The sequence below is a fragment of the Meles meles genome, chromosome 1 (genome assembly GCF_922984935.1).
Source record: "Meles meles chromosome 1, mMelMel3.1 paternal haplotype, whole genome shotgun sequence".
NCBI classification, from domain to species: domain Eukaryota; kingdom Metazoa; phylum Chordata; class Mammalia; order Carnivora; family Mustelidae; genus Meles; species Meles meles.
In genome coordinates, this window is record NC_060066.1 from 33,961,391 (window position 1) to 33,988,899 (window position 27,509).

The 27,509-nt window shown below is 38.2% G+C and overlaps 1 protein-coding gene across 34 annotated transcripts in view; it reads right to left on the reverse strand.

Moving 5' to 3' along the window:
* Positions 1-27,509, reverse strand: part of RIMS2 (regulating synaptic membrane exocytosis 2) — a 598,763-nt gene that overhangs the window by 11,198 nt on the left and 560,056 nt on the right. Inside the window, exon 1 of one of the 34 annotated variants that reach the window (XM_046014398.1) lies at positions 18,133-18,616. The exons of the other annotated variants lie outside the window; for them this stretch is intronic. Coding sequence (XP_045870354.1) covers positions 18,133-18,274 — 142 coding nt within the window. The 5' untranslated portion in view covers positions 18,275-18,616. Of the gene's footprint in view, positions 1-18,132; positions 18,617-27,509 lie in introns of those variants that run through there. 34 annotated transcript variants of the gene reach the window in all.

Below are 27,509 nucleotides of genomic sequence, written 5' to 3' on the forward strand. Positions count from 1 at the left end.
GATGGGGATAAAGAGACGCTTGTACTCAAAAATTTAATATTCATGATTATTTCACAGTGCTCTCCCAAGAGCCACATCCAAAAGTCATACAGTTCTGTTCAGTTGTGCACCAGAATCATGGAAGGTACTGGGGCTGTTGTGAGGAGCCCGGCCAAGGGCTAGGTCCTGGGCTCTCCACGCGGCTGTACCGTTCTCTTCCCATGAAGAACGCCCATGCGGAAAATCACCTCCAAGTGACCTGCACCACTGCAGGAGCTGAAAAATGTGGAACGAGGAGATCTCCAGGAGACACAGGACCTTCAAAGGAAACGAGACTCCTACAAGTGTCAGGACATAACATCTGACTCCACCACAGCAAGAATAATCTGAAAACCTGCTGTTCCAGGGTGATGAGAACCAGCTACCATTTGTCAAAGAGTAACGATACGACAAACGCGTCAGCCTTGGGTTTACAGACCCCTTGTACCTGCATTCTCTTCAGAACTCCAACAATCCCCGTTTACAGACACAGCGTCCCCAGGCCCTGGCAGCTTACACAGAAAGTGACGTAGCTTAAGTTGATACACAGTTCCCTGATCCGAATTCTCCGCTATTCGCTGACTTGTTGTCACAATACAGCCAGTGGGTAGACCGTGCGGCGCGCTCTAACCGCCCATGGAAGACCCCGTGAGCAGTGGCCGGCGGTGTGAGAAGGGCAGGGCCCCGCGAACGGCTCAGGCGCTGGTGTCGGACTGTTTCTCTGTGAACCCCCACTTAACCAGAAACAGGCTGGGTGACACCGAGCCCGTTACTTAGTCCCTCGGTCACTCAGTCCCTCGGTCACTCAGTTTTCTCAAAACTGTGAAATGGCAAAGACAGTAATTCCTACCTCATAAGATTTTTGTGAGGATAAGAAAAACACTATATTTCAAGTGATTAGGATAGTGCCTGATACATAGAGAATCTTCAATTAAGGGAACTGTCCTCACTATTACTACCATGTAGGGAATCAGAAAACATATTCCGGGCCAGTCTCTACCCCTGACCAGCGGACTCTGTGGCCTCTGAGTCAGAGCCTGAGTCTCCGGCTCCTCGTTTACGAAAAAGTCGGGGAATGGGGGAGGGGGTGGTAACAAATGATCTCTGCTGTCTTTTAGCTACAAAGTCTATGACTCTGTGTCATTAGTGTATGACCAAGATCATGATTAATGGCAGACACGGAGGAGACAAAGCTACTCATTGTCATCTAATGCAATCAGAGAATTGTAAGCAACATGCTGCGTGTTTATAATAGGTCTTTATGTCTTTTAAATGTACTTTGATCTGATGCACACGCAGACTTTTTAAAAAAGTAAATGTATTTTTCAGTACTATAAACCCTTTTGCAAGACATTCACAATAAAAGTAATTTTGTCTAAATACAATTGATCGTGGTGATTCATATGTAATGCTCCAAATGCTTTGTCATGTCACCCACCCTGAAAATTGAATTTGGAGAACAGAGGATGTGGGCGTCTACATAAGGTAAGGGTAGTAGGCAGAATTCTAAGATGGCCCCATGGTTATGTTACCTGACCTGGCAAAAGAGATTTGAGCAATGTAATTAAGGTTACTAATCGGTTGACCTAAAGATAAGGAGATTATCCAAGTGGGTCTGATAAAGCCACATGGGCCTTTAATTTAAAAAAAAAATTTTTTTTTAAAGATTTTATTTATTTATTTGACAGAGAGAGAGATCACAAGTAGGCAGAGAGGCAGGCAGAGAGAGACGGGGAAGCAGGCTCCCTGCTGAGCAGAGAGCCCGATGCTGGGCTCCATCCCAGGACCCTGAGATCATGCCCTGAGCTGAAGGCAGAGGCTTAACCCACTGAGCCACCCAGGTGCCCCTACATGGGCCTTTCAAAGGCAGAGTGCTTTCTCTGGCTAATTCTCTAGAAGGGTCACTGAGGGAGATCGGAAACCCACTAGAGATTCAGTGCACCTCTGCTTGTTGAAGATGGGGGGACCACGTGGAAAGGACCGGCAAAGAGCCTCTAGCTGCTGAGAGACGGCAAGTAACACAGGGACGTCAGGCCTACAACTTCAAGGAACTGGAATCTGCCGACAACCTGAATGTCCTTGGAAGCAGTTTTCCCCCAGAGCCTCCAGACAAGTACTCAGCCCTGCCAACACCGGGTTTCCGCCACGTGATACCCTCGGCAGAAAACCCAGCCACACCATACCATTCCAGACATGTGGCTTACAGAACTACGAATTAATAAATGAGCATTTTATGCTGCTAAATTTGTGAAAATTGTTAAGCAGCAATAGGTAATCTTTTAGATACATGTTCTTTTAAATGGCAAGATCTATAAAAATAATCTATTGGGACCATAGGAGTGGCCCAACTAAAATTATTCTTTTTTTTTTTTTTTAAAGATTTTATTTATTTATTTGACAGATAGAGATCACAAGTAGGAGAGAGGCAGACAGAGAGAGAGGAGGAAGCAGGCTCCCTGCCAAGCGGAGAGCCCGATGTGGGGCTCGATCATGACCTGAGTGAAAGGCAGAGGCTTTAACCCACTGAGCCACCCAGGTGCCCCCAACTAAAATTATTCTTAAGGACTCAATAGCCATGATTAAAAAATACATTATTTGAAAAAAGCTTTACATATATATACTACATACATATACATAAACATGTAAAATATATGTGCCTGTGTATGTTTAAAAATACTCAGTAGCAAAGTATAGAACTAAGGCCCAGATTATATTGTTGTAGAACCCTTAAAATCACTCTGGTATTAGGTATTTTAAACCATGAAGTATTTGGAGAAAGTGCCTGCAGGTAAAAATCAAATTCCTGAATTGTCAAACATCACAGGCAGAAAGCAAAACACAGGAGGTGTCCTTGTTATTCTGCTCTGCTTACTCTGATGACTCATTTAACTTGGCACCTTCTGTATTCAAAGAAAGCCACTTGATTAAATAAACAACCATAAACAACAGGTCAGTTTCCTCTCACAATATCCGTAAACCCTTTGAGTGACTTGACAACAACAATCAAAAGGTCCTCTCTATTACCAGTTTGGAAAGTTTCCTAAGTCCCAAGATGAAGCTCAAAATGAAATGCCAAACTTCATGGTATGGTGACTTCTTTCCAAACCTTGTACCCACAGAACCCATTCTTGCTTGCTCTCACTTGCATGGTCTCATCCCCACTTTGCAGGCAGACTTACTGACGAGTCGGGATTTTCAGGCTGGTAGATTCTGAAAACTATCTTTAATTTGTAGTTTTGGCCACAGTTTATGTGCCTTGAATTAATAAGGCATTGAATTTGCATTTTATTGAAAATTACCATCTTCCAGAGTGAGTATAAATTAGAGAAGCCATTTGCATTACACTGAAAGAATTTAAAAATGCATTAAAATGAGAATTTCTAAAATGACTGATTCATGGAATTTCAGATGCTACCTCAGGGATCCAATGTGCCTTTGTGCTCTATGTATTCCCTTATTGTAGCAATGAGCAAGTTGAGGTCCAGAGTAGCTAGCTCCCCTTTAGTAGAAGACTTTCAAATTGAACTTTATTCCACCTAACTCCTCTCAATTCTTCAAATTTTCAAGTATAAGAAATGCTTTCAGTCCTTTATCCCACCTCAATGGTGGCCACTGTGGACATAACTTCCATCTGTGGATTATGTATCAATAGGGGATACTCCACGAGTTGAATGCTATAACTGCATATAAAAACTTGTGTACTTATGTTTCCCAGGGCTTCTTACTGTAATAAATACACTTACTGAATACTTATAATAAATATAATTCAAACTCCTGAAAGTCTAAACAAAATAGGAGCAAGCACCTTATAATTTCTTCTGCATTAAACCAGGATCTGCATTAACAATTACAATAAGATAGAAATGAACAGAAGTTAGCAGTTAATCTCTATAATTGTTTCAGAACTTAACACAAATCCATTTGTTCCAACAGCTCTGTCAAAACTATTACGAAAGTTACGTAGTTAACAGCTACAATATAGTGAACTATAAGCAGAAGTCACAATCATGATAGACATTGGATCTGTTTGAATGTAGTCACCTGTCCCCCCACCTCTGAAGTTAGGCTTGCTCCATCAATGAAATGTGGGCAAAACTGGCTCCTGTAACTTCTGGGAGAAGCTTCCACAGCGGAAGTATGAGTCATCATGTCCGCCTCCTTTATGCGGAAGCAGTTAGCAACAGGTACCTCCACCAGCCTGGGTCCCCAGGACAGCCACAGCATGACTCTCAATGCACATGCAGAAGGAGTGAGACAAGAATTCTTTGAGTCAAGCCACGAATAATTTAAGTCCTTTGTTATTGCAGCATAACCTGAGCTATTCTGGCAGATCCACAGACAATGCCCTCGTAACTAAGGGATTCTAAATTTTTGACACTTTTTCCTTTTTTCAACATCATCTAAATATTGACCACTTTGAATACAGTTCTGTTCATAAAAACTCAGCATTTGATGTCTTATTTTGTAACTGCTTTCATTGCTTTTCTCATATTAGTATGCGTAAAGAAATTTTAACCATTGTTCTTAAACCTCAGGTGCATGTTTTAAAAATATTAAAATAACTTTTAATAAGCTTTTAATTTTAGAATAGCTTTAGATTTACAGGAAGATTGTTATGATAGTACAGAAAATTCCAGCATACTCCACACCTCATTTTCCCTCTTATTGACATCTTACATGGCTATGGTACATTTGTCACAGTTAATGAACTAATATTGATACACAACTATTGATTAAAGTCTATGCTTTATTTATATTAACTTGTTTTCTAATCTGAAATTTTTTTTCTGATCCATGATGTCACATTACATTTTGTCATCATCATATCTCCTCAGACTTCTCTTGGAGACAGATTTTTTAAGTCTCTAATTCCTAACACTCATTTACATTTATTACTTCTTTTAGTCCACTCTTTGTATGTGAAATTAATATGCAGTATTATAATTTACCATAGTATAAATATACCCATTAATGAAACTACTTATTTGAATTAAAAAACAATACATAAGTTGAAAATACATCAACAGAAAAATAGAAAAATACGTCATGTCACAAATAATACTGAATTATGAAAATAAATTATCAACATTAAATTAATTTAGTATTATATTTATATATAGTATATATAATACTAAATATTATATTATATTATTAATATAATAATATAACTAAATAAATATTATATTATTAATAGTAATATAATACTAAATATATATTATATATTTAATATATATAATAATTATATAATAATTATATATAGTATATATAATACTATATATACTATATGTATAGTATAAATTAATTTATACTATATGGTATAACGTAGAGTTTTTATTTATTTATTTATTTTTAAAGATTTTATTTATTTATTTGATAGAGAGAGGCACAGCGAGACAGGGAACACAAGCAGGGGGAGTGGAAGAGGGAGAAGAAGGCTTCCTGCCAAACAGGGAGCCTGATGCCGGGCTCAATTCCACGACCCCGGGATCATGACCTGAGCTGAAGGCAGACACTTAACTACTGATACCCAGGCGCTCCAGAGACAGAGTTTTAAACAGCTTATTAAAATAAGCTCAATTATGTTTCAGATAACATTTAGATTAAAATCACTATTCCCAATGTAATGATTCAGACAAAGAACAACATTGGATGTTAATCATTTTATGAGAGGTTTTTGGGAAAAAGGATATTCACATGGTACTAAAGTATTACCTCAGAGGTTACTTAGTAATTATAAGGGGAAAGATACATCTCCTCCATAGAAGGACACTGGTAGTCACCTCTAAACCAACTGACCAAACTTAGCATCCCTAAGAATGAGAGAACGTGACATTGTCGTTACTGATGGATGTATGAAGTTTACATCACCTGTACATTTAAACTGAAATTAACCATGCTTCTAGACCTAATGTCCAGTTTACAGGAAACACAGGAAATAGAGAAAACAATCAGACAAATCCAGATTGTTGGATGTCCTATAAGACAAATTTGTCTGGATTTTTTCAAAGGCAGTATCATGAAAAGAAAAGGTAAAAGTATGGTTTTAGATTGTGCGTTACCAACCAAATGTTATGAATGAGCCTTGACTAGATCCTGGATTGAGGAAAAAATATAACAAAATTTTAGCCTTCGTAAGAAACAATTTTGGGATAACTAAAAAAAATGAGTATGAAGGAAATATCAGATAGGCATTTTTGTTAATTTTATGTAGTTTCTTTTTAATTAGGAAATGCATGCTGCAATTTAACTTACACTCAAATGTTCAGCAAGAAATCATACTGTGTGTGTGTGTGAGAGAGAGAGAGAGAAAGAAAGAGAAGTAGGGGAGAGACAGGAAAGATAAAGTCAACTAAAAATTGGTCAGTCTGTATAGTGGATGTTCACTGTACTACTTCTTTTTGTATGTTTAAAATAAAAGTTGGGGAAAATTCAATTATTAAATTCAAAACAAAGAAGGGAAAGAAGGAGCTCTTGTGTCTTGACTTAACACCATGTGGAGATACTCTGGATATAAAATCTACCTGCCTCTCGTCATCATAGGAGTGTTGTACGGTGGTTATTATAACTTTCTGTTTGAGGAAACTCTTTAAAGGTGAAACTTGAAACAAAACCCTAGCACGGTCAATGCCAATGCTTATTTCTCAAAGAGGCTGGCTTCCATCCTTAGTACTTGGGACACTAATTTCTGCTTCCAGTGTAATTAGTGACTTGAAACCTCATCTCATGTTCTCACTGCATGTCCATAAACTTAAACCGTTTTACGAACATATTTAAGATTTTAGATCATTCATGCTTTCTTGTCTTATCATGAATGGGGAAATGCTAATTTTATTACTAAATTCTGACTTCAAGAATGAGATGGCAAAACAGAAAGAGCCTCTTAACTATAGAGAACAAACTACTGGTAACCAGAGTGGAGGTGGGGGCAGGGGATGGTGATGGGGATGAAAAAGTACACTTATGATGAGCACTGAGTAATGTATAGAATTGTTGAATCATTATATGGTACACTTGAAACTAATATAACACTGTATGCTAACTATACTGGAATTAAAATGTAAAACTTTTAAAAATTACCATAAAGATGAAAAAATATATGATAAAATTCAAACAAATATGCCAGAAAGAGCTATTCCTTATTATATACATATGCATTTCTATCTCTCAGTAAGTTATTTTGGATTTAACCACACCAAAAAATGGAGATTTCATCAAATGATGCCATGGCAGTCAAACAGTTTTCAATACATAGTGAAAAACTATGGATTTGTTAGTATATGAGGTTAAAAAAGACCTTGATCCTTTTGTCTTGATCCTCGTCAGTAAAATAAAGGGGCTATTACAAGAACAGAAAACTGGAGACCAGTATCTCCCATGAAAACAGGGCAAAACCTCAACAAAATATTAGCAAATCAAATCCAAAAATGTATAAAAAGAGTTATACACCATGATGAAGTGGGATTTATCCCAGCTATGCAATGCTGGTTCAATATTCACAAATTAATTAGTGTGGTGCACCACATCAACAAGCTAAAAAAGAAAAATCAAATGGTCATATCAATAGATCCAGAAAAAGCATCTGACAAAATCCAACACCTATTCATGGTAAAAACTCAGTAAACTAGGAATAGAAGATAGCTTTCCCAACTTGATAAAAAAGATCTATTAAAAAAAAAAAACAAAAAAAACTTAAAGCCAACATTACATTTAATAGTGAGAAACTCAAAGCTTTCCTACCAAGATTTAATACAAAGCAAATATGTTCCTTCTCATAACTCCTTTCAACAGCTTACTGGAAATTCTAGCTAATGCACTAAAGCAAAAAAAAAAGGCAATTAAATTATACAGATTGAGAGGAAGAAATAAAACTTTTTTGCTCACAGGTGATATGACTGCTTATGTAGAAAAAAAAAAAACAACCCAAAACCCCAGGTATAAAAACTCCTGGAAATAATAAATGATTATAGCAAGGTTGTAGGATACAAGGTTAGTATACAAAACTCAATTTTCCCCCTATATACTAGCATTGAACAAACAGAATTTGAAATGAAAAAAAAAAAAAAACACACACACACAAAAAAACACACAACACCACTCCAGAACAATATCATTTATATTAGCATACAAAAAATGAAAGAATGTTAGGTATGAGAAAAACTACAAAACTCTGATGAATGAAGTCAAAGAATTAAATAAATGGAGAGATATTCCATGTTCATGAATGTGAAAGCTTAATATTGTTGAGACTTTAGTTCTCAACCTGATCTATAGATTCAATGCAAACCCAATCAAAATCCCAGCAATTATTCTGTAGACATTGACAAACTGATTCTAAAGTTTATTAGGGAGAGCCAAAAGACCTAGAATAGTCAACACAAAATTGAAGGCAAAGAATAAAGTTGGAGGGCTGTCAGCTATGGACACTTGAAATTTGACACTATCGAATTTCATAACTTACTTAAAGCTACAGTAATCAAGACAATACTGCATTGGTGAAAGAATAGATAAACAGATCAACAAAATAGAACAGAGAGCCCAGAAATAGGCCCAGATACTGATGAATAGAGACCTGACACTATAATCTATGTGAAACAGTTTTTGAAAACTGCAAAATGCCATACAAATCCATCTTTGAAAAATGACTGCAGTCATGTGAAATTATCCAAAACTTGCAGGAAGAAACTTGCAGGAATAAATAAGCGGAGCCTTGACATTCAAAAGGGGAGAAAGAAGAGAGACTGCTGACCAAAAAGGCTTCCTTCCCACACAAACCCATGGTTTTCAGATGATATCAAGGTGGATGCCGTTAAGTTGAGAGAAAAGAAGTGGGCAGGGCACAGAAGCTACAAACTAAAAGAACAGAATCTTCAGGCTAAAAAATCTTTGTCACATGAGGTGTTTGGCTGGAGTTACTCATACTTGAAACTGACTGGAAATAAACAGACTGTATGACTACTGAATTTTTGAAGGACTAAGCCCACTTAGAAAAATTCTGTTCAACTCTTAAGGTACCTACAGAATTTCCTAATATGCACTAGTAGAAACAGGCTATTAATACTATATAGTCTCCTCTTCAAAGCAAATCTTTGTAGCCAATGAAGAATAAAGGCAAAGACATATTTTCCAAAACGTATGTTAGAACAAGGTTGCCAGGTGAGTAAACCAAGGGATGTACTCTGTCAATCTTTGCAGTTCCTTCCAGGTGAGACTTGAGAATTCTTGTGGATAATTGTTTTGTGTTTCCTACTCTCCTTTTTTTTTCTTTTAAACCACCATTCTTTTTTTTTTTTTTTTAAAGATTTTCTTTATTTGAGAGAGAGAGAGAGAGAGAGAGAGAGAGAGAATGAGCTGGGTGGAGCAGAGGGAGAGGGAGTAGCAGAATCCCCTCTGAGCTGAGTTTCCCAGGACCCTGAGAGCATGACCTGAGCCAAAGGCAGACACTTGACTGGCTGAGCCACCCAGGCATTCCCCTATTTTCTCCTTTCTAAATGAGAATTTTAATTTTCATTATCCTGTTGTTACTGTACCACTTAAATTGAGTGTATTGTAAACAAATAACTTATCTGTAGGTTATCTGTAGGTTTGCTGATATCTATATATACCCCCAGTTTATATGGAGCTGAGTATAATATATATATATATATATATATATGGGATATATATATATATATATATATGGGATAGAAATCCCCATCTGGATATGAGGAAGAGAACTACACATCATTCAAACAGCCTAGATTTCAATTTGCATGCAGTAAATGAATGACATTTTAAGGTTGTCTTTCTAGGGAGGGACTGACTATGTTCTCTATGAAAAATAAAGAGTACACATGGTTATTTGGGTATTGAAGACTGTGGAAAACGTTAAAACTAAGAGAACTATAGTCTTTATCCTAGCCTTCTTCCATAGATCCCCCCCTTTCTTATTTGCTTATGTTCATCAAGCAAAGAGGAAAATAACCCAAGAGCAAACTAGTATTTAAAAATAGGTATTCAGGCTGAGTTTAATGGATTTTTCCACCAGTAATTATTTTATATTATGAAGTGGGTATTTGTTAATGCTTCTGGCTCACTAGTATTTGAATCCTTTTCCTATGAATGGGAAATAATCCATCCTTCAAATGTAGACACTAAACTTGTTGGGTATTACCAGCTGGTCTGGCAAACAGGGCATGGACAAATGGCTGAGGTTCTGCTGATCACACTACTGCCCCAAACTTTGATCTGAAACTCATGAAGCAAAGAAGATGGGACACCATAGGCTTCCATTCTAATGAATGTATAATTTCCAAGAATGGTCCTTTAGCAGTAGGTACTGATTCAAACTCAAAGGTTGACAGTAGTGCGAACAGTGTTTTCTGTGCCAGGCAGCAGTGGTAGTTCGGTAGATGAGTTCTGCAGTATGGTTTTCTAACCTCTAGCACAGGATCTCTAGTCTTCCTAAAGATTCTGTGACCTATCCAATATCCCTTAGCAAATACCTTTTCCACCTAAATTGCTAGACTTAGTTTCTTTTGATTACAACAAGGCCCCCTAAATGAAACATATCCCATATGTGTTTCATTTGTAACATAGTAGAAGATATGTTCCTAGTTTATATGGAGCTGAGTGTACCCAACTTCCAGGTAGCACAAAGAACATATAACTTTTAAGCACTCTGGCACCTGCAAGGTTGGATACAGTTACTTAAATAATTTGGTCTCTTCCAGCTCTAATGGCTTCCTTCTATTCCATGATATGAACATAGAAACCAACTAGATATTTGTTCATTTATTCATTCACTGCATATTTGCTAAGTACTTATTTGGTGCAAGGCCCTGTGGCAGATAAATATATGTAATGCTTGATCACACAATTCCTTACTATGTACTTTTACAATTTAGTAGGTGAGCTAAGATAATAAATAAATAATGACAATCTAAGGCAATATATTCTAAGTGCTATACGAGTACCATTAGATATCTGAAGCTAAACTGTCCAATATAACTTTGTGTGAATGTTGAAAATGTTCTATAGTTCTGCACTGTCCAATAAGGTAGTCATGTGTAGCTACTGAGCGCTTGGCGGCAGGTGGAGTGAGGGGGAAAGGTGAGCCTGGTGGTGGGTATTAAGGAGGGCACGTATTGCATGGAGCACTGGGTGTGGTGCGTAAACTATGAATCTTGGAATTCATGAAAAAAAAATCCATGAAAAAAAGAAAAAGAAAAAAATTCTGAAAAAAAATGTGGTTAATGTGACTCTGGAAATAATTTTCAATTTAATTTGGTTTCAATCTATTTAAATTTAAATAGCCAAATGACTAGTGCTTCCTGTATTGGAGAGTACAAATCTAGTTCAGAAAAAGGTAAATATATTTTGATATGGGATCATAAGGGAATAATAACCATGACAATGCAGTTCATAACCTCTCTCCAAGGTAAGTGTTACTACACACTTCACATAAAAGGAGGAAACTAAAGCTCATTAAGTATCATGCTTAGTGCTAGGAAAAGATGGACCTAATATTTCAAACCCAGGTATACGCCCATTCACCTTTTCCTCTGCCTACAGAAGCTTCTATAGCTTCTGAAAACTTCGTGGATAAGATATGAGTTGAGCTTTGAAGGGTAATTAGATATGATGCATATGGAGTGGTAGAGGAAGAATAGAAAGAAAAGCATGAACAAAAATTTGGAGGCAAAGAGCAAGAAGGTCTAGTTTTACTGAATTACTGGATTCCTAAAGGGCCTTAGAAGGCAGAGAAGCTCTGCTGTATAGAAGCACCTGATTGTTGAAGACTCTGAAGGTCAGGCCAAAGGACACTACCTACTGGGAGACGGGAATCTACTGAAGGAAGACCAGCTTCGAGATCAGGATGACATTTAAGAGAACTGACACACAGGCAATGGAGGTAGATTGGAGGGGAGACCCAGGAGGTAGAGAGCAGACTAGGAGACTCTCAGAAGATTTCGAAGGGGAGCAGACGTGGTCCTAAACTATCCAGGTGACAAAAAAAATGGGAAGGAAGAAAGCAGTTCCTCGGCTGAGTCTACCAACTGGTGGCACACATTTGGTCAACAGGTTATGTTTCGTTTGGCTCAAATAATGTTTATAATTTTTCATTTAGCTGCCAACATTGTAAAAGTTAAAGATTTTAAGTAAACATTCAGATTTACAGCTTTTCTCTTATGGAAAAAAGAGTAAGTTTGCCAACCCTGGGCTGATATTCAATTTGGCATCAATTAACTAGAACAGAGTGTTCGTCATTCCTTTTTGGATGGATAGGGTTTCTCAAGCTTTTCAGAATGCTTGCTTGTCCCATTTGTATGACATCTGGTCTACCTCACTGATGTATGTTAGCTACCTAGCCCTGAATCACAGGATAGTAAGGGAATAATTGATCACGAAAATTGCTAAAATAAACAGTCCTTTCATTGTAGTCTCCTTAGGCAAAATCTATTTCTTAAGAAATAGTCCTTCAAAACTTACACTGATACTATCATTTTTATAACGGCTTTTTTCTTCAGTTGTTCAAATAATATATATACAGAGCATTAGGTAAGTCCCCCTCCTCTTCATCAAACACTCTTATGTTAGGAGATAGAGCAAATGTATAGAACGATCTTGTCTGATCAATAACAAAGGTATACTTAAGAACAACAGAGGGTACTTATATTAAACCACAGACCTTGGCAGCAATGGGATGCTGCCGTTACCACCTTCCAGTGGGTTTCTTTTGTAAGTCGTAATACAGAAGGATATCTCCATAGGGAGACTCATCCCCATTACTAGCTCTGAATTTAGTGAACTTATTGAAGGATGAAAGCAAACTGGGGTTAAACGTTACTTTTGTATTAGAGTTATAAGCTGCTTTAAAGATACTGTTTGGTCCCTTCCAGTGTTTGGACACTTACCAGTGAAAAATTCTGACTCTCAGATAACAAGGTAGTATTTAAAAAGCACTCTGAATGGAACTGTTCTTTTGTTTATCATTTTTTAATTCCAAAATCGTTTGCTTCACTTATCTGCCTAGAATGTAAACCTAATATAAAAATATTGTTCTATTTTTAAATATGGCATAGACTCATTTATGAAATGATTTATTATATAATTATATATAATCAATTCAAAAAAATCACATAAAAATACATAATCAATCATCTAGGAAAAATAATATCTCCTAAGAAAAGATACAAATTCAGACTAAAACTGTCATTGTGAGGATGTGCAAAAACTATTGTCACTGAATTTTAAAAAGTCTAGCTCACATACTAAATTTAAAATCAACATAAATAAAATAAATAACAATAGCAGTCAGTTAAAATGGTATCTACTTCGAAAAGAATGGTAGAACTATATACCATTATTAATAGACATTTAGCGGACATTTTGCTGGCCATGATGTCTGTACTTGGGAGGATTACATTTAAGTGTATGGAGATTTTTTTATTCTAGTGGAACATGGGCAAAGTCCCATTTTAATCAAATGGGACTACGTATTAAGAATTAAGTGTATCATTTACCATATACAAAGATTAGACTAAGATAGTACTTTTTACACTCTTACCAGTTGCATGACCTCTTGAAGAGTGGGGTGAATTAAATAGGTCTTTTCTATTAGTCTCTTTAGTTCCTTTTATATTAATTCCTCATAGCTTCACTATCGTATGCAAAAAAACCTTTTCCCAATTTTTCTGGTGATTTAAAATCATTCCTGTTTCTTGGATGGTTTTCCTGTAATTTAATTTTCAACCTAGTGCATGTAAAAGAAATTAAACGAATTAATTTATTCAGTTAAATAGCACTAAGTCAATAAGATCTCTTCCGTATGATCACCAAGCCATATTTTAACCAAAGAAGGCAGGCCATAAAATCAAAGAAACCAAATTCATCACATCATTGTATGTACATAACTGAACAAGAATCACTAGCCCCGAACCACAGGAAACAACATTTAAATAGCCTCTGAGAAACCAGATCTACCAGATGTTAGAAAATGTGCCATTTTCTTACATTATAAAACCATAACCACTTACCATTGACTCTATGGGTGGGAAGCTGTGGGGTTGCTTTTCCTATTAAGAATGGTAAGTTTTCCTTGAAATGATTCCTTCTTTGTTAGAATTACCTGTAATGTTTAAAAATTCCACATACAATAATATTCCACATTAGGGAGGCAGACTCACAGAATCAATGTTGAGGGCAAGTAGTTTATATAGGGAAGTTAATACTTATCTCATAGGATTCAATGATAAAATAAGCAGACATAATTCATACACTGTTAAGTAACATGTAAGGGACTACTATTATTACTTAAAAAGAAATGCTGGAGTGCCTGGGTGTCTCAGTTGGTCAGGCATCTGCCTTCAGCTCAGGTCATGTTTCTGGGTCCTGGGATGGAGCCCCACGTTGGGCTCTGTGCTGGGCACAGAGACGGCTTGTCCTTCTCCCTCAGCCCCCATCCTGCCCCGCTCATGCTCATTCTCTCACAAATAAATAAATAAAATCTTAAAAAAAAAAAGCTACTCAGAGATTGGAGAATTGTTATTTGGTATATATCCAGCGACAAAGAAGCACAAATAAACTAACATAATAAAGAACTATAAGCATACAAAAAAGCTGCTATAAAGACAAATCAGGAATCTTATTTTGCTTACAGGAATGCTCCTTTCATCCTCAATGGAGTCACCCCACTGAAATTTATAATCCATGGCCAAGTAGCTTAATGTCTCTGAGTCTCAGTGTTCACATGCGTAAAATGTTGAAAATAACAACTTCCTTGAAGGATCATGAAACCAAAAGAATGTGGCATACAGGTGTTCAACAAATGCCAACTATTAATAATATACTGTACATGGTCATCAACTCCATAGCATATTACTAGAAAATGTACTATAATAAGGAAGAAACAATACACAGAGTGTTAGGATTATAAACTCCAGAGCCAAATTATGGATTTAGATCCCAATGCAGCAAATTCCTCGCTGTGGGCTCTGAGCAAATTGCTTTCACAGGTCGGCAGCAGGGCCTGATCCCCCAGGTGAGGGACTGAGAGCTGTCACCGAGGCCCAAATCCATGTTTCACTCTCACTTTCTTAGGACACCCTTCTCTAACTCCTAAATTTTCTTATAATTCTTACTGTACTCAGTACTTCACCTTCCTAACACTGGTCAGTTCTAACTACATAGTTGTTCCTATTAATATCCGTCTCCATGAGATTGGAAGATCTAAAAGGGTGGCGAGCATATCCAACTATTTCAAAAACTACTGATGCTAACACACCAAATAGCCACACTAAATATGTTTGAATGAACGAATGAATAAAAAGAGAATATGGCTTCTCAATAAACTTTTTGGTACTTCCGGTGCAGAATGGCAATGTCCAGATGTGCAGAATAACAACGAAATGAGACTACGGAACTAGAAGGCAGAGGACATTTGAATTAGTTATTGCACTACGTCTGAAAAGACCAAAAAGGGGTGGGGGGAAGATGAGCTTTAAAATCAGGCTAATTTAAAATCAGCTGCACTAAAAAAATAAAAAATAAAATCAGTTGCACTCATCAAATTACACAGGTTAGTAGACCACTGATCTCTTTAGACAAATTGTTCTTGACCAGTGTGAAAATTATCTGTTATGATGGATTTACTTTTTTTAATATATTAGAATGGGCCTCACAGTTATGACTATAATAACATATTCTTGAATAAGCTTAAGAGAGTATGGTACCTGCCTGAACTTCATGTGTTCCTTGTGGGTGTCTCAACAGGGGTAAAAAAAAATGTAAAGGACCACTGCTCCAGGCAGTGATTTCTAACTCTTACAACTCTTGCAACTCTGCAGAGTACAGTAGAATACGCTAAAAACACCTCAGGGTGTTTTTCAGGGGTGGTAGGAATACTGCAAGGCAAGGAGAAAGTCAGGATCTCTTCTCTTGGCTGTGTAAGTGACCGCGCAGCCCAGTAGAAAGACCCTTCATTTACGGGGAGCACTTCCTCTCTAGTTACCTGTAGAGAACTATATGCTTAATTTTGAAACACTGGCTTCCTTATGAAACATTTTGTCTTGGCCAACTCAGTAAGCCAAATTGTGGGACAGAAATCTGTTCCAACTTCCCATGTGTAGATATAGGATTTTCCTTTGGGATAGGAAGCCAAGGTTAAATGACTGTACTTTAAATTTTGAAAATGTTCATGTTTATATAAGCTTTGCCTGTCTTTTTAGGATGGCATTTTATAAATTCAACAATTCTGGTTATAACTTAGGGAAGAATGGTGGCCGTTTATCTGAAGCAAACTCAAAACTGAAGACTTGGTGTAAACATTAAAAACTGAGAGTCTACAATAATTTGTTTTATTTAAATATGGTTTTTCAGACACAGCTGGGTTTGAGCTCTAGCTTCACCTCTTACAAGGTATGTGACTGTGGCCAAGTATATGCAAATAAAAATCCAGAATAGCCCAGAGTTGGTGTGTAGGCTGTGTTGTGGACTGCCTGAGTTCACATGCAACTCTATAGCCTACTATCCTGGCCAAGTTGACCATGGGCAAGTTTCTGAACTTCCCTCTGCCTCAGTTTCCTCTTTGTGAAATACAGATAATAAAAATACTGCTTCATAACGTTGTCGGCCTAAAAGAGTAAATACAGCTAAGTTCTTTGAACAGTGCCTGGCTCATAATTAACACTGAAAGTTTTAGCTACAATTGTGACCATTCATTTACCCAATGGGATTTTCTAATTCCTTGATTTGTTTACACTCTGAGATTTTAAACATTTAATTACAGAAAACAAGTGAAATGTAAATGTACAAACAAAACCAACAAAGCATTAGTATGAAAATTAAAAGTTGTGTTTGTATAGGGAAGTACCCTACTACTAGACCTTTAGTGATCTATAGCAAAGTGAGATTGCAAACTGAGATTTCAGCAATAAGCTAGAATGGATGGCTCTAACCGGTGAATTCTTTTAAGACCATGTGCCTGTCATTGTTCATCCTCCCATCTTCCAGCTCCCTGTCCCTCCACTGGGAAAAACAGGGGGAAAATCATCTATCTCTACCTCTTCTCCCAGCAGGTAGTTTCTTCTAAATCAGGGCTCAGTGCAGATATCCTGATAAGAGGTCATAGACTGTCACAGAATAAAAGCAGAATAAATAAACTCTATTACCATACATAGAGTTAACATGATAATAACTAACCTGCTCTGCATAGTAAAGATGAACATGGTTTGCAACCAGCATATCAACAAATTAATAAACAGTATTTCAAATGTTGGGATGCCATTCTTTAGCAGCCAACTTTTACTTTGATATACAAATTACTTTTGTGTGTGTGGGTTAGTTGTTAAATCTTATGAAAAGTTCTCTATGAGGAAAACCTTTGTTGTGTTGTTCAAAACTTTATGAAGGTCTTGAAACCACTTGGAGAGAAGTTTAAAACAATGAGTTTTCTTCCCCGCTTTTTCTCTTTAGCTTAATTATAATGGGATCTCCTAACACCGGGAGATAGACAATCAACGGTCCCGTTGACAGCACTGTGCCCTGTGAACAGTGTCCAGTCTCCAGAGTACAGACCCACCCGCCTTCAGCATGGTCAACCTCTGACCTGTCCATTTCATGACCCCTTCTCCTCATCCGGATCTTGAATTTACACAGCGGGGATTTCTGTTTCAAACTTTCCCTGCTGCCTCCCCCTTTAATTTTTGAATACTTCTGCCTCCGAGGCCAAATGTTAATACTGATGACTGCGGGAGTAAACAAAAACATAGTGGGTATCTCTTTCTCTGACAAAAAAATAAATAAAATTAAAAAAAAAAAACATAGTGGGGTGCCCCCCAGACGGCTGCTGCCTTGCCTCCCACCAGACCACATCCTTACTCAACTTGCAAGCACCTGATCATGAACTTCATCAGGAAAGCGGCTTCCCAAGCCAGCGCTGGTGGAGCTCTCGGGATAACCAATAAGCGGACTTGGCAGCTCGGCCAGCGCGCCTGGAGGTCTCTCGCCCCAGCGCAGTGGCCGAGAGCGGAGCGGAGCAGGGACACGGCTACGGGGAGCGCTTCCTCCCCTGCCACCCTCCACCCACCGAGACGCGAGAGGTGAACAGGCAGAAACGGCAACTACAGACGGCCTCACCTCCTTCTTCCTCCTCCAAGGAGTTCATGCAGGGAAAGTAGCCGGCCAGCGCCTCGAAGGAGGCGGAGAGGCTGCTCCGGCTCTGGGAGCGCTGCATGGAGCGCCCCGCAGCGCCGGCGCCCCCCAAGTCCTGCCGGCCCATCTTGGACGAAGACCCACTCTTCCCGCGGTACAAGATACGAGGCGTCTTGGCGGCTGGGGCGCGGCGACCGCAGCGCTTCGAGGGCCGGGACGGTGTGGCGGGACCCTGTGGGGTTTGGCCCCGGCCTCGCCGACCCCGTCCACACGGGACCGGACGCCGCTGTTCCGGCTTCCCGGTCCTCCACTTTGTTGGGGAGGGGCCAGGAGGAGGGGGTCGCGACGGTGGCGGGCGGAGACGCGGCTGCCCGCGGCGAGAGTCCGAGGTCTCGCTGGGAGGGAGCTGAGGATCCCGGAGGCAGTGGCTGCCGGAGTCTTGCCGCCCTCCCCTCGCCGGGAGATGCTGCTGATGCTGTGGTCCCCGCCAATCAGCAGTCGCAGGGGGAGGTGGTGGCAGTGGGCTGGCGGCTTCAGAGCGCGCGCTGCAGCTTCTAGGCACCTGCGACCCAGAGCAGCCCCTGCCAGCTCCTCCGCTCCACCCCCCGCGCCCCGTGCTTAGGGCCGGGGAGTGTTAATTACAAGCACTACGTCAGGCATCGCAGGGGGTAATGCATCAGGCAAATTTTTGGTAGTCACTTTCCCTTTCCTCAGTTTCACTTAAGCAATTTGTTAACGCTCCTCAAGCACAGGCATAACACTGAAATTTTCTCCAAATCCTAACACAAGGCTCCCCAATTTTTAATAGATTCCACGGAAGCCTAGAATTAAAGCTTTCTCTTTTTCCGTCCGTCTTAAAAAAAAAAAGAAAAATCAGGAAAAAAGCTTAAAAAGAAACCAAGAACCTGAAAAAACACCGACATTAAGAAAGTACTTTCTCTTTCTTATCAACTCTGCTTTAATTTTAGGAATGTTTAATGCTTTCTTTCTCTAAATTAAATAATCTGCTACTTAATGTTACTAAGAATGACAATAAACACTGGGAGGCTCTAAACATCTAAATAAAAGATAGCTTCCTCTTAAGTTGGACACAACAAGAAACAAAACAGTTTATAAGTAACATAACATGTCACATTCTGGAAACTGCAAATCCCTATTCCAGGATATGAAGCAACCATAATTCCATTTTAATAGGAGCTGTAAGACTGCCCCACTTTTTGTGTCTTACACAAGCCACTCAACCTCTCACTTTCTTTATCTACAGGGGTGGGAAGGTAGGGTACAATGATTCCAGTCCTAACCATGTCACAGCTTGATTCTTGGGTACGTGTGAGGGAGCTCTATTCTTTCATACAATAAATGTTTCCTCAATAGTATATATGTACAAGTTCTTTGCTTGACGTGCTGGTAGATTCAAACACTTGTTCAATTAATCTTACTTGAACTCTTCATATATGCTAGGTACTTTTGCAAACACTCAGGATACAATAATGATCAGAGCAGATAAAAATCCCTGTTCTCATGGAGCTTACATTCTAGTAGTGTGACAGACACAATAAATGTTAGGATAAATGCAAATGGGAGAATATTAAGAGGGATGGGACAGGCTGTAATTTAAAAAAAAAAAAAAAGTCTGTTAAGAGTGGGCCTCACTGCCCAGGTGACATTTCAGACATTTCAACAGAGGTTTGAAGAGGTTGAGGAAGTTAGCCATTCTGGTATGTGAGGAGGAGAATGAGTTAGAGGCAAAGAGAACCTGCAGCAGGAAGGTTCGCCACCATGCGTCCTGGGCCAGGAGAAGGGGTCAGCACGGCTGGGCAGCAGTGGGGTGAGTGAGAGGGAAGGAAAGGAGGTCAGGAGAGGTAAGAGGCAGAGAAAGAAACAGATTACCAGGGCCTTCTAGGTATGTTAATAATTCTGGCCATTGGACACTGAAATTTAGAAGGTAGTAAAAATGCATTCAGGCAAACAATCCTTTCAAATCTTTCTGGAAATTGTTACTGGAAATTGGGAAACTTAACAACTTTTGGTTGCTTGGATGTAGGATTATCCAGGTTTCTTGCTTCAATTTTTCCAATAGGCTGTAGTCCTTTCTCATTATTATTCCTACAACTACTTCTTAGTTCAATTTCCTATTCTTTATTTACTTTCCTAAAATATCAGCATTTCAATAGAACATTGATAAGGCCAGGAACCCCAAGAGCAATTTTTCATCCTGTATTGCTTTTTGTTCAGAGAACAGCTACCTTTTTAAATGAAATTTTCACCATAAGAATAAAGACAATCATAGAATTTTGCAAACTGAAAAAACTACTGAAAGTCATCTAATATATTTTTTTAAACTATGGGTCACAAATTTCTAGTGGGTCCTGAAAATCAGTTATTAAGTTTTGATCAACATTCTAAAAACAAAAATGAACTAAAATATTAGAGGCTAGCCCCTGTAGTTACTGCATCAATTGTAGTATCATTTTAGGAATATGTCTGTGTGCATGTGTACGTGCGTGTGTGTGTGTGTACACACGCAGGTGTGTATTGTATTGTGGTCAAGAGGAAAGTATCAAGGAAGAGGGGACTGAGTGGGGAAATTCTAGGAAAGTAAGTTGGCCAAGAGTGGAAACTTGTCTTGGCATCCAAGGATCAGAAGGATAGCTGAAAGTCCCTTTGGAAGGAAATATCTGGGGTTTTTACTAGTGATTGCAGGGGGATAGGGAATAGAAAACCTGAAATGGTGGTCATGCCCGAGATGCTTGGGCCCTGCCTTCTCTATGTTAATGACCTGGTTTTCTGCACCATGAAGAAGTTAGTCTAGAATCATCCAGATGCTTCTATTTCTATAGGAGAATCATTTCTCTCTTGTAATTTTAGAACATGGTTGTCCTGGGAAGCTTTCTGATACTCTTCCTTATAGTTAGAATCTTAGAGATATAGATACGTGACAGAAGAATGGCATAAGGAGAAGTAGGGAGCACTGAAGACGAAAGAAGAAAATCACCGTATTTCAAGGAAGAAAGCTGTAAGGAAAAAGCAGAATGTTGGCACATGGGCATTCAAGAGACAAAGCACAGGGCGCCTGGGTGGCTCAGTGGGTTAAGCCGCTGCCTTCGGCTCAGGTCATGATCTCAGGGTCCTGGGATGGAGTCCCGCATCAGGCTCTCTGCTCGGCAGGGAGCCTGCCCCCCCCCCCAGCCCCCCGCCTGCCTCTCTGCCTACTTATGATCTCTCTCTCTCGCTGTCAAATAAATAAATAAAATCTTAAAAAAAAAAAAAGAGACAAAGCACAAAGGTAGCAAGAGACCTCTAATCTTGAATGATAGCTGTGGCATACAATGAACTTACTGAGAACATTTATAATTTTACTTCTTCTTGTCCTATGCACAATTGCTTGCCTACGTATAAAAAATGTTACATAAGTAATATTTTGGGTTTATATATTTTCAGCAAGTTGATTATTTCTTATTCCATTCTGATAGATAGAAGTAGTACTACCCCCAAAGTAATTGAAAAATGCACATAAAAAACAAGCCACTGATAAAAGATGACACGTGTCATTCCTCTGTACCAAATTCTACATATTCAAATAGCTTAGGATGGGATTTCAAATGGCAGGTCATTCAGTAGTTTCATTATATAAAACTAAGCGTAACTCCAGAATCATCATAATCCAGAATTTGAATTGTTTGTATCTTTCTTATTCATCCAAAGATAATCAGGGGAAAATGTGAGTCACAAATATACACAATAAATTACCTTCTGAAAGCACAATGTGGCCTTGAAAATAAATTCTACCACTAAATGTGAAAATTATCTTTTTGAAGAAAAGTTATATAAATACAGCTTGCATAGACTATTATAGCATTCTATTTGTTGAATATGAAACGTATCACACTGATCATGCCCCTTAATTCTTACGTCAACCCTAAGAATGCCATCATTAGTTCTTCTTTATAGATGACCTAGTAAAGACTCAATAATGTTAAATCATTTGCCTAATTAGAAAGTGTCAGAGCAAGACTCCAATTCAGAGGCTCAGATTTCAGGTTCAATGCCCTGTGTACTACATCATGGGTGTCTCATACCATGTCTCATACTTACACAAAAGTAGACAACAGATAGAGTATAAATTGTACAGTAAATTATTTGATACATGAGAAAATAGATATTGAAAACACATCCTTAAAACTCTATTGTTTATTCTAATTGTATACCAATTTTAAACTTATATTTGCCTTTTAAAAAAAAAGTCAAATCATAGCCATCAATTATAATGGGTCTAGAGTACAGGTGACTTATGTTTCTGTTTTTTCAAATAGTTTCTAAAAAAAAGAAAAATCACCAAAATTTTAAAGTATGTTACATTAGTTTGTTCCTGAAATAGAGACTTGGTCACTTAAGTAGATATATAAAATGGTTATTATGTGACATAGTTATATGGTGTCTAGACCACAGATGAGTTCAGTCAGGAACAAAGCTGTGCCTTTTAGCAGCCTTGCCCTTCCCTATGCTAGAGATGATGTAGGTGAGGATGATGAGAATGTAAATTATCTGATAAAGGGAAGGAAGTCCCTAAGAGAAGCAGTGGCGAAAACAAGTAGCAAGGTCCAGCGGTGGATATGCTAAAAAGAAATAGAAAAAGTTCTCCTCTGGCTACTCTGTCACCGTATAGTGTTTTCCAGACAATCCAGAAACGGTTGGTTGCTAGAAGAAACAGGAATTGCTCAGCATAGGCCATAGACTCATGCTGTAGACTGAACTAACCTCCTGATACGTATTTGCTTTAGATGACGTGGAAATTCACTTCTCTCTCGGTCTTTACAATTGACGTCAATTACTTTTGCTACGGTGAACCAATCCTCCTTACAGCAGTGAGTCTATGCTAAATAAAAATATTTATGGATATATTTTGTTTTTTCCTGATTCAAAACCAACTCTCAGAATCCGAAAATATATACTTTTTTTGCTGTCACAAAATAACTTTGCATTTAAGTCATGAGAGATCAAATCCATGTAGTCAACATTTTCTACTGACTTCACATTGCTAAAAGTATTTAATAGTCTTAGGCAATTAGCCTTGACTTGCATATGAAATCTAAAGTATACAGTCTTTTCTCCCATCTGCAGTTTCATGTCAATATAGTACAAATAAATTGTAAGCTTTTGTGATTTTTCAGTTTTCCAACATAATTTTGGTGTCTACTCAGCAGATTTACAAAGTGAATAGCAGACGGTGCACTTGAGCAGCTGGTCAACCTGAAACTTTCACAAAAGTTTAATGAAGTTGAAGGATGTTTAGAGTACAAGAAGATAAAAAAGAAATATTAAACGATCAGCATTTTCACCATTCTGTAATGAGATTTAGGATAATATTTGCCTTTATCTTATGACAGAAAATGTCTATGGAAGTAGGCAAATTAATTTCTTCATTAGTCTAAAACTCTAAAGATCGAAGTTATGAGTCATAAAAGCAGAACAGCTAGACGATATAGGGTAAGAACAAATATTTGTATTCTAATATAACTTATGGCCCTTTACATATAGTAATAATGATGATAATAGTGTTATGTTTCTTCATAAGCATTACCTCTTTAACACTCATAAACACTCTATAAAGCAGCCCATCTCATTATTCTCATTTCATAGACAAGAAAAGCAATGTACACCAATTCAATAAATATGAGTTAAGTGCCTACTACATGTCAGACACTATTCTAGCTACTGGCGATATAGCAGTGGACAAAAATGGACAATGAGCTCCTCATGCAGCTCGCATTCTAGTGCAATAATGTAACATTATATCCCACTTATGATACAGCAGGCCTTTTTCTAAACAACTTTATATAACCAGTACATCAAACCACTAAATACACGACCTTATGAAAGATACAAGATTATTAATATCTTCATTTTATAAGTGAGAAAACTGAAAAAAAAAAGAGAAAACTGAGAGATGCTGGGAGTAAATCTCTTGCCCAAGGTCACACAGGTTATTAAGAAATGAAACCAGAATTAAAGCCCATGAGGTTTGATGCACACTCATGAGTTCTACAGTGCCACAAAGTAGCAAATCCAGGATTTGAACCTAGGTCTTCTGACTCTATAATCCATACTATTTAAAAACATTTTTTTTTACTTATTTTAAAGAGGGGGAGGAGAGAGTACAGTGAGGGGCAGAGGGAGAGAATTTCAAGCAGACTCCTTGCTGAGCATGGAGTCCCATGAAGGGCTCGATCTCACCACCCATGAGATCACAACCTGAGCCAAGAGTCCACGTTCAACCAACTGCACCACCCAGGTGCCCCTATAATCCGTACTATTAACTGCTAAGTAACATGGGTTGAGAGAACCTTCCTATATCTGTATCAGACAATGGTGCTGCCAATAAGAACTGTTTTTCCATTCATAACAAAGAACTTTTAGCATGGTAATTCTGTCTCATTATATTACATATTTACACAAATTTTCATTTAGCTATCGCCAGGAATCCAAAACTCTTCCTAAATGTCCTCAACAATTTTAGGAGTCAGTGTACTGGGATGACTTCAGATAGAACTCAGCCTCAGAGAAAACAGGAAATGTACTCTCATAAGAATCGTGACTTAGGGGCGCCTGGGTGGCTCAGTGGGTTAAGCTTCTGCCTTCAGCTCAGGTCATGATCCCCGGGTCCTGGGATCAAGCCCCGCATTGGGCTTTCTGCTCAGCAGGGAGCCTGCTTCCCCCTCTCTCTCTGTCTGCTGCTCTGCCTACTTGTGGTCTCTCTCTCTGTCAAATAAATAAATAAAATATTTTAAAAAAAAAAGAATCGTGACTTACTGGTATTTGGCCACCCCTCAAAGCATACTTCCCAAAATAAAATGGAGTCAATCATAAGCTAAGCATTTTGGATAGATAATACCAAAATTTAGAAAAAGAATGCTCATGCCTTCCATACACTTTCTATAGACCATCTATACAAGTTTTAAAACAGTCATGTGAAATGCCACTTTCAAAGAAAAACTAAAATATTCGTATCACAAGGAAACACTTTATTTCCCTGATAAGGCCACGCATGATCCAATGATAAGTTAGAGACTAATAGGTAGACTACAAAGAGTGACATTTACCAAAACTTGTTTAGGGCCAGGAAAAAGAGAGGTACATGAGCTATCATTATGTTTCAATCACTCAGACAGCTTCTTTCTAATGGGTGATGGCCTTCACGCTTCCCTTCATTTCCTCATTCATTCAGATATTTACTGGGCGCCATATGTAAGACTCTTTTCTAGGACCTTTGGGTAAGAATTAAACCAAACATGAGTTTGCCTCATAAGATGCTCAGAGTCTGGTCATAGGGGACAGAGAGGATAACAGAGTCAAGAACAGCAAGTAAATGCAATACAGTGAAATACATAGTATATTTATGAAGGGTTCTAGCCACTCTGGTGCCATACCAGGGACAATTTGAAGGCTGTTTGGCAGAAAATGGGGTGAACAATATTGAAAACAGAAGTCTCTCTACCCTGACCATAATAGCTACTATACATGCCTCTTTTGGATCTTTGAAAATGGGTAAGAGTTAGGGCTTCTCTTTTTCTAGTCCTTTATGGTGGTGGTAGTGGCAAGGATGGTTTCCCTGATCTCGTATTCTGTCCTACTATTTTACCCCACGCTTTGGCTTTGTGAGAAATTTACACGAAGTCTTTATAGTACTATTAGAAGATTTTCAAACAGTTGGGAGAAGAGAGAAGTATTTCTTCTACTATAACTCCCTTGGAATTCTAGATGAACATTACCCAGCAATGTCTCATATCATTATGAAATCAAAAGCACTGTAAGGTTCTGTGAGCATAAACATTTGCATAAATATATAGCATGATCAAAAAAATCTTATGTAAGTTTCAGGTACCAATGCCCCAAACTATGCAGTGTTTATTAAAAGTATGTGCATTTAAGCTGTCTTATTCATCACTAATTTATTTATTCACTATTCATCATTACTAATTATTCATTTCCTCTTTATTCACATCGCAGTGTGATGCGAGTAATACAACCTACGCCTGGAAAACAGAGGTATTTCCTTAATCATAAGCAAATCCGGTTCCTACTTGTTCCTCTTGGTTCTGTTTCTTCACTGGCTAAGCTTCGTGTATTCACCTCAACACACATGACAGTCAAGACTTCTCCGATTAGCATTTCGTTTAACTGTCATTTATTGGTTAGATATACAGGGTCTACATTTTTTTACTGCTTGATACTATGCTGACACAAAAATGGAGAATTTAACAGTTTTCACAGATGTTTTGACCTAACCATCCAGTTGACCTATTCATTGTAGTCACCTTAATTATTTTTCATCGTATATGAAGGCATTTCAGATTTGCAATGAAGTCATTTAAATTTGTAAAAGACCAAAGGCAGTAGAGAAGAATGACCGTTCTGTCCAAGCACTAAAGATTGCATATTCATAGCATATTGGGAAAAAAAAAAAAGCCTATGGAAAACCATCAGGTTCTACAGATCCAGGTCAAACATCACCTAGATTGGGCATAAGTGAACTGTTGCCTGAAGGTAGGTCTGTGCGCAGCTCAGTACATTTGGCAAACAGTCCCGACCGTGTGCCAAGCAGCGAACTGAGAAACCCAACTAGGCAAGTCATCATCAGCTGACTCCCATCTCAGGCACTCTGTGTTAGAGGTGTCTGGAAGTAACACTTTGTCTGTCTTGTTGATTTGAAACTTCATCATAGGAAATAACAATCCAGATTAAACATGTTTCCTTCCTAAAATCAATCCAAGCTGATTCCACCTCCCATGCATTATGTATAGTCCCACGATCAAGTGAAAAGCTCAGGTCTAACAAGACAGAGGACTATTCCCCAGGGAAAACAGTCTCGGTAAGAGGGAAATTTGTAGTGTCATACAGAAACTCTCATAAAAACAAGTACTTATAAACAGAGGCAAATCAATATGTGTTCTAGTTAAAGGAATATTCTAGAATGCTTCTCCTAGAACACTGCGATATAACTTGGATCCTTCTACTTGGCAACTCCAGCCATTCAAACCCTTAACAGAGCAATGTTTCAAATCCCAACTTCCTTTCCCATATTTGACAACAAATTGTGAAAAGATATTTGGGGAGGAGTCACAAGTCTTGATGCATGATTTATAGTCTAAAAAAAAAATCTAAATATATATATTTGAAATTTGGCAACACCATTCAAAAAGCTTTTCCAAAAATATTTATAACCTAGCCACTATTTATCAGCATTTGGACATAGAAAAACTGTGGTATAGAATATCTGAGCTCTCGATCTCTCTTTGTTGCTCTGATCCTGGGCTCACCTGGGATTCATCAAACCATCAAGTTTCCTCTGCTTCCTTGCCTCG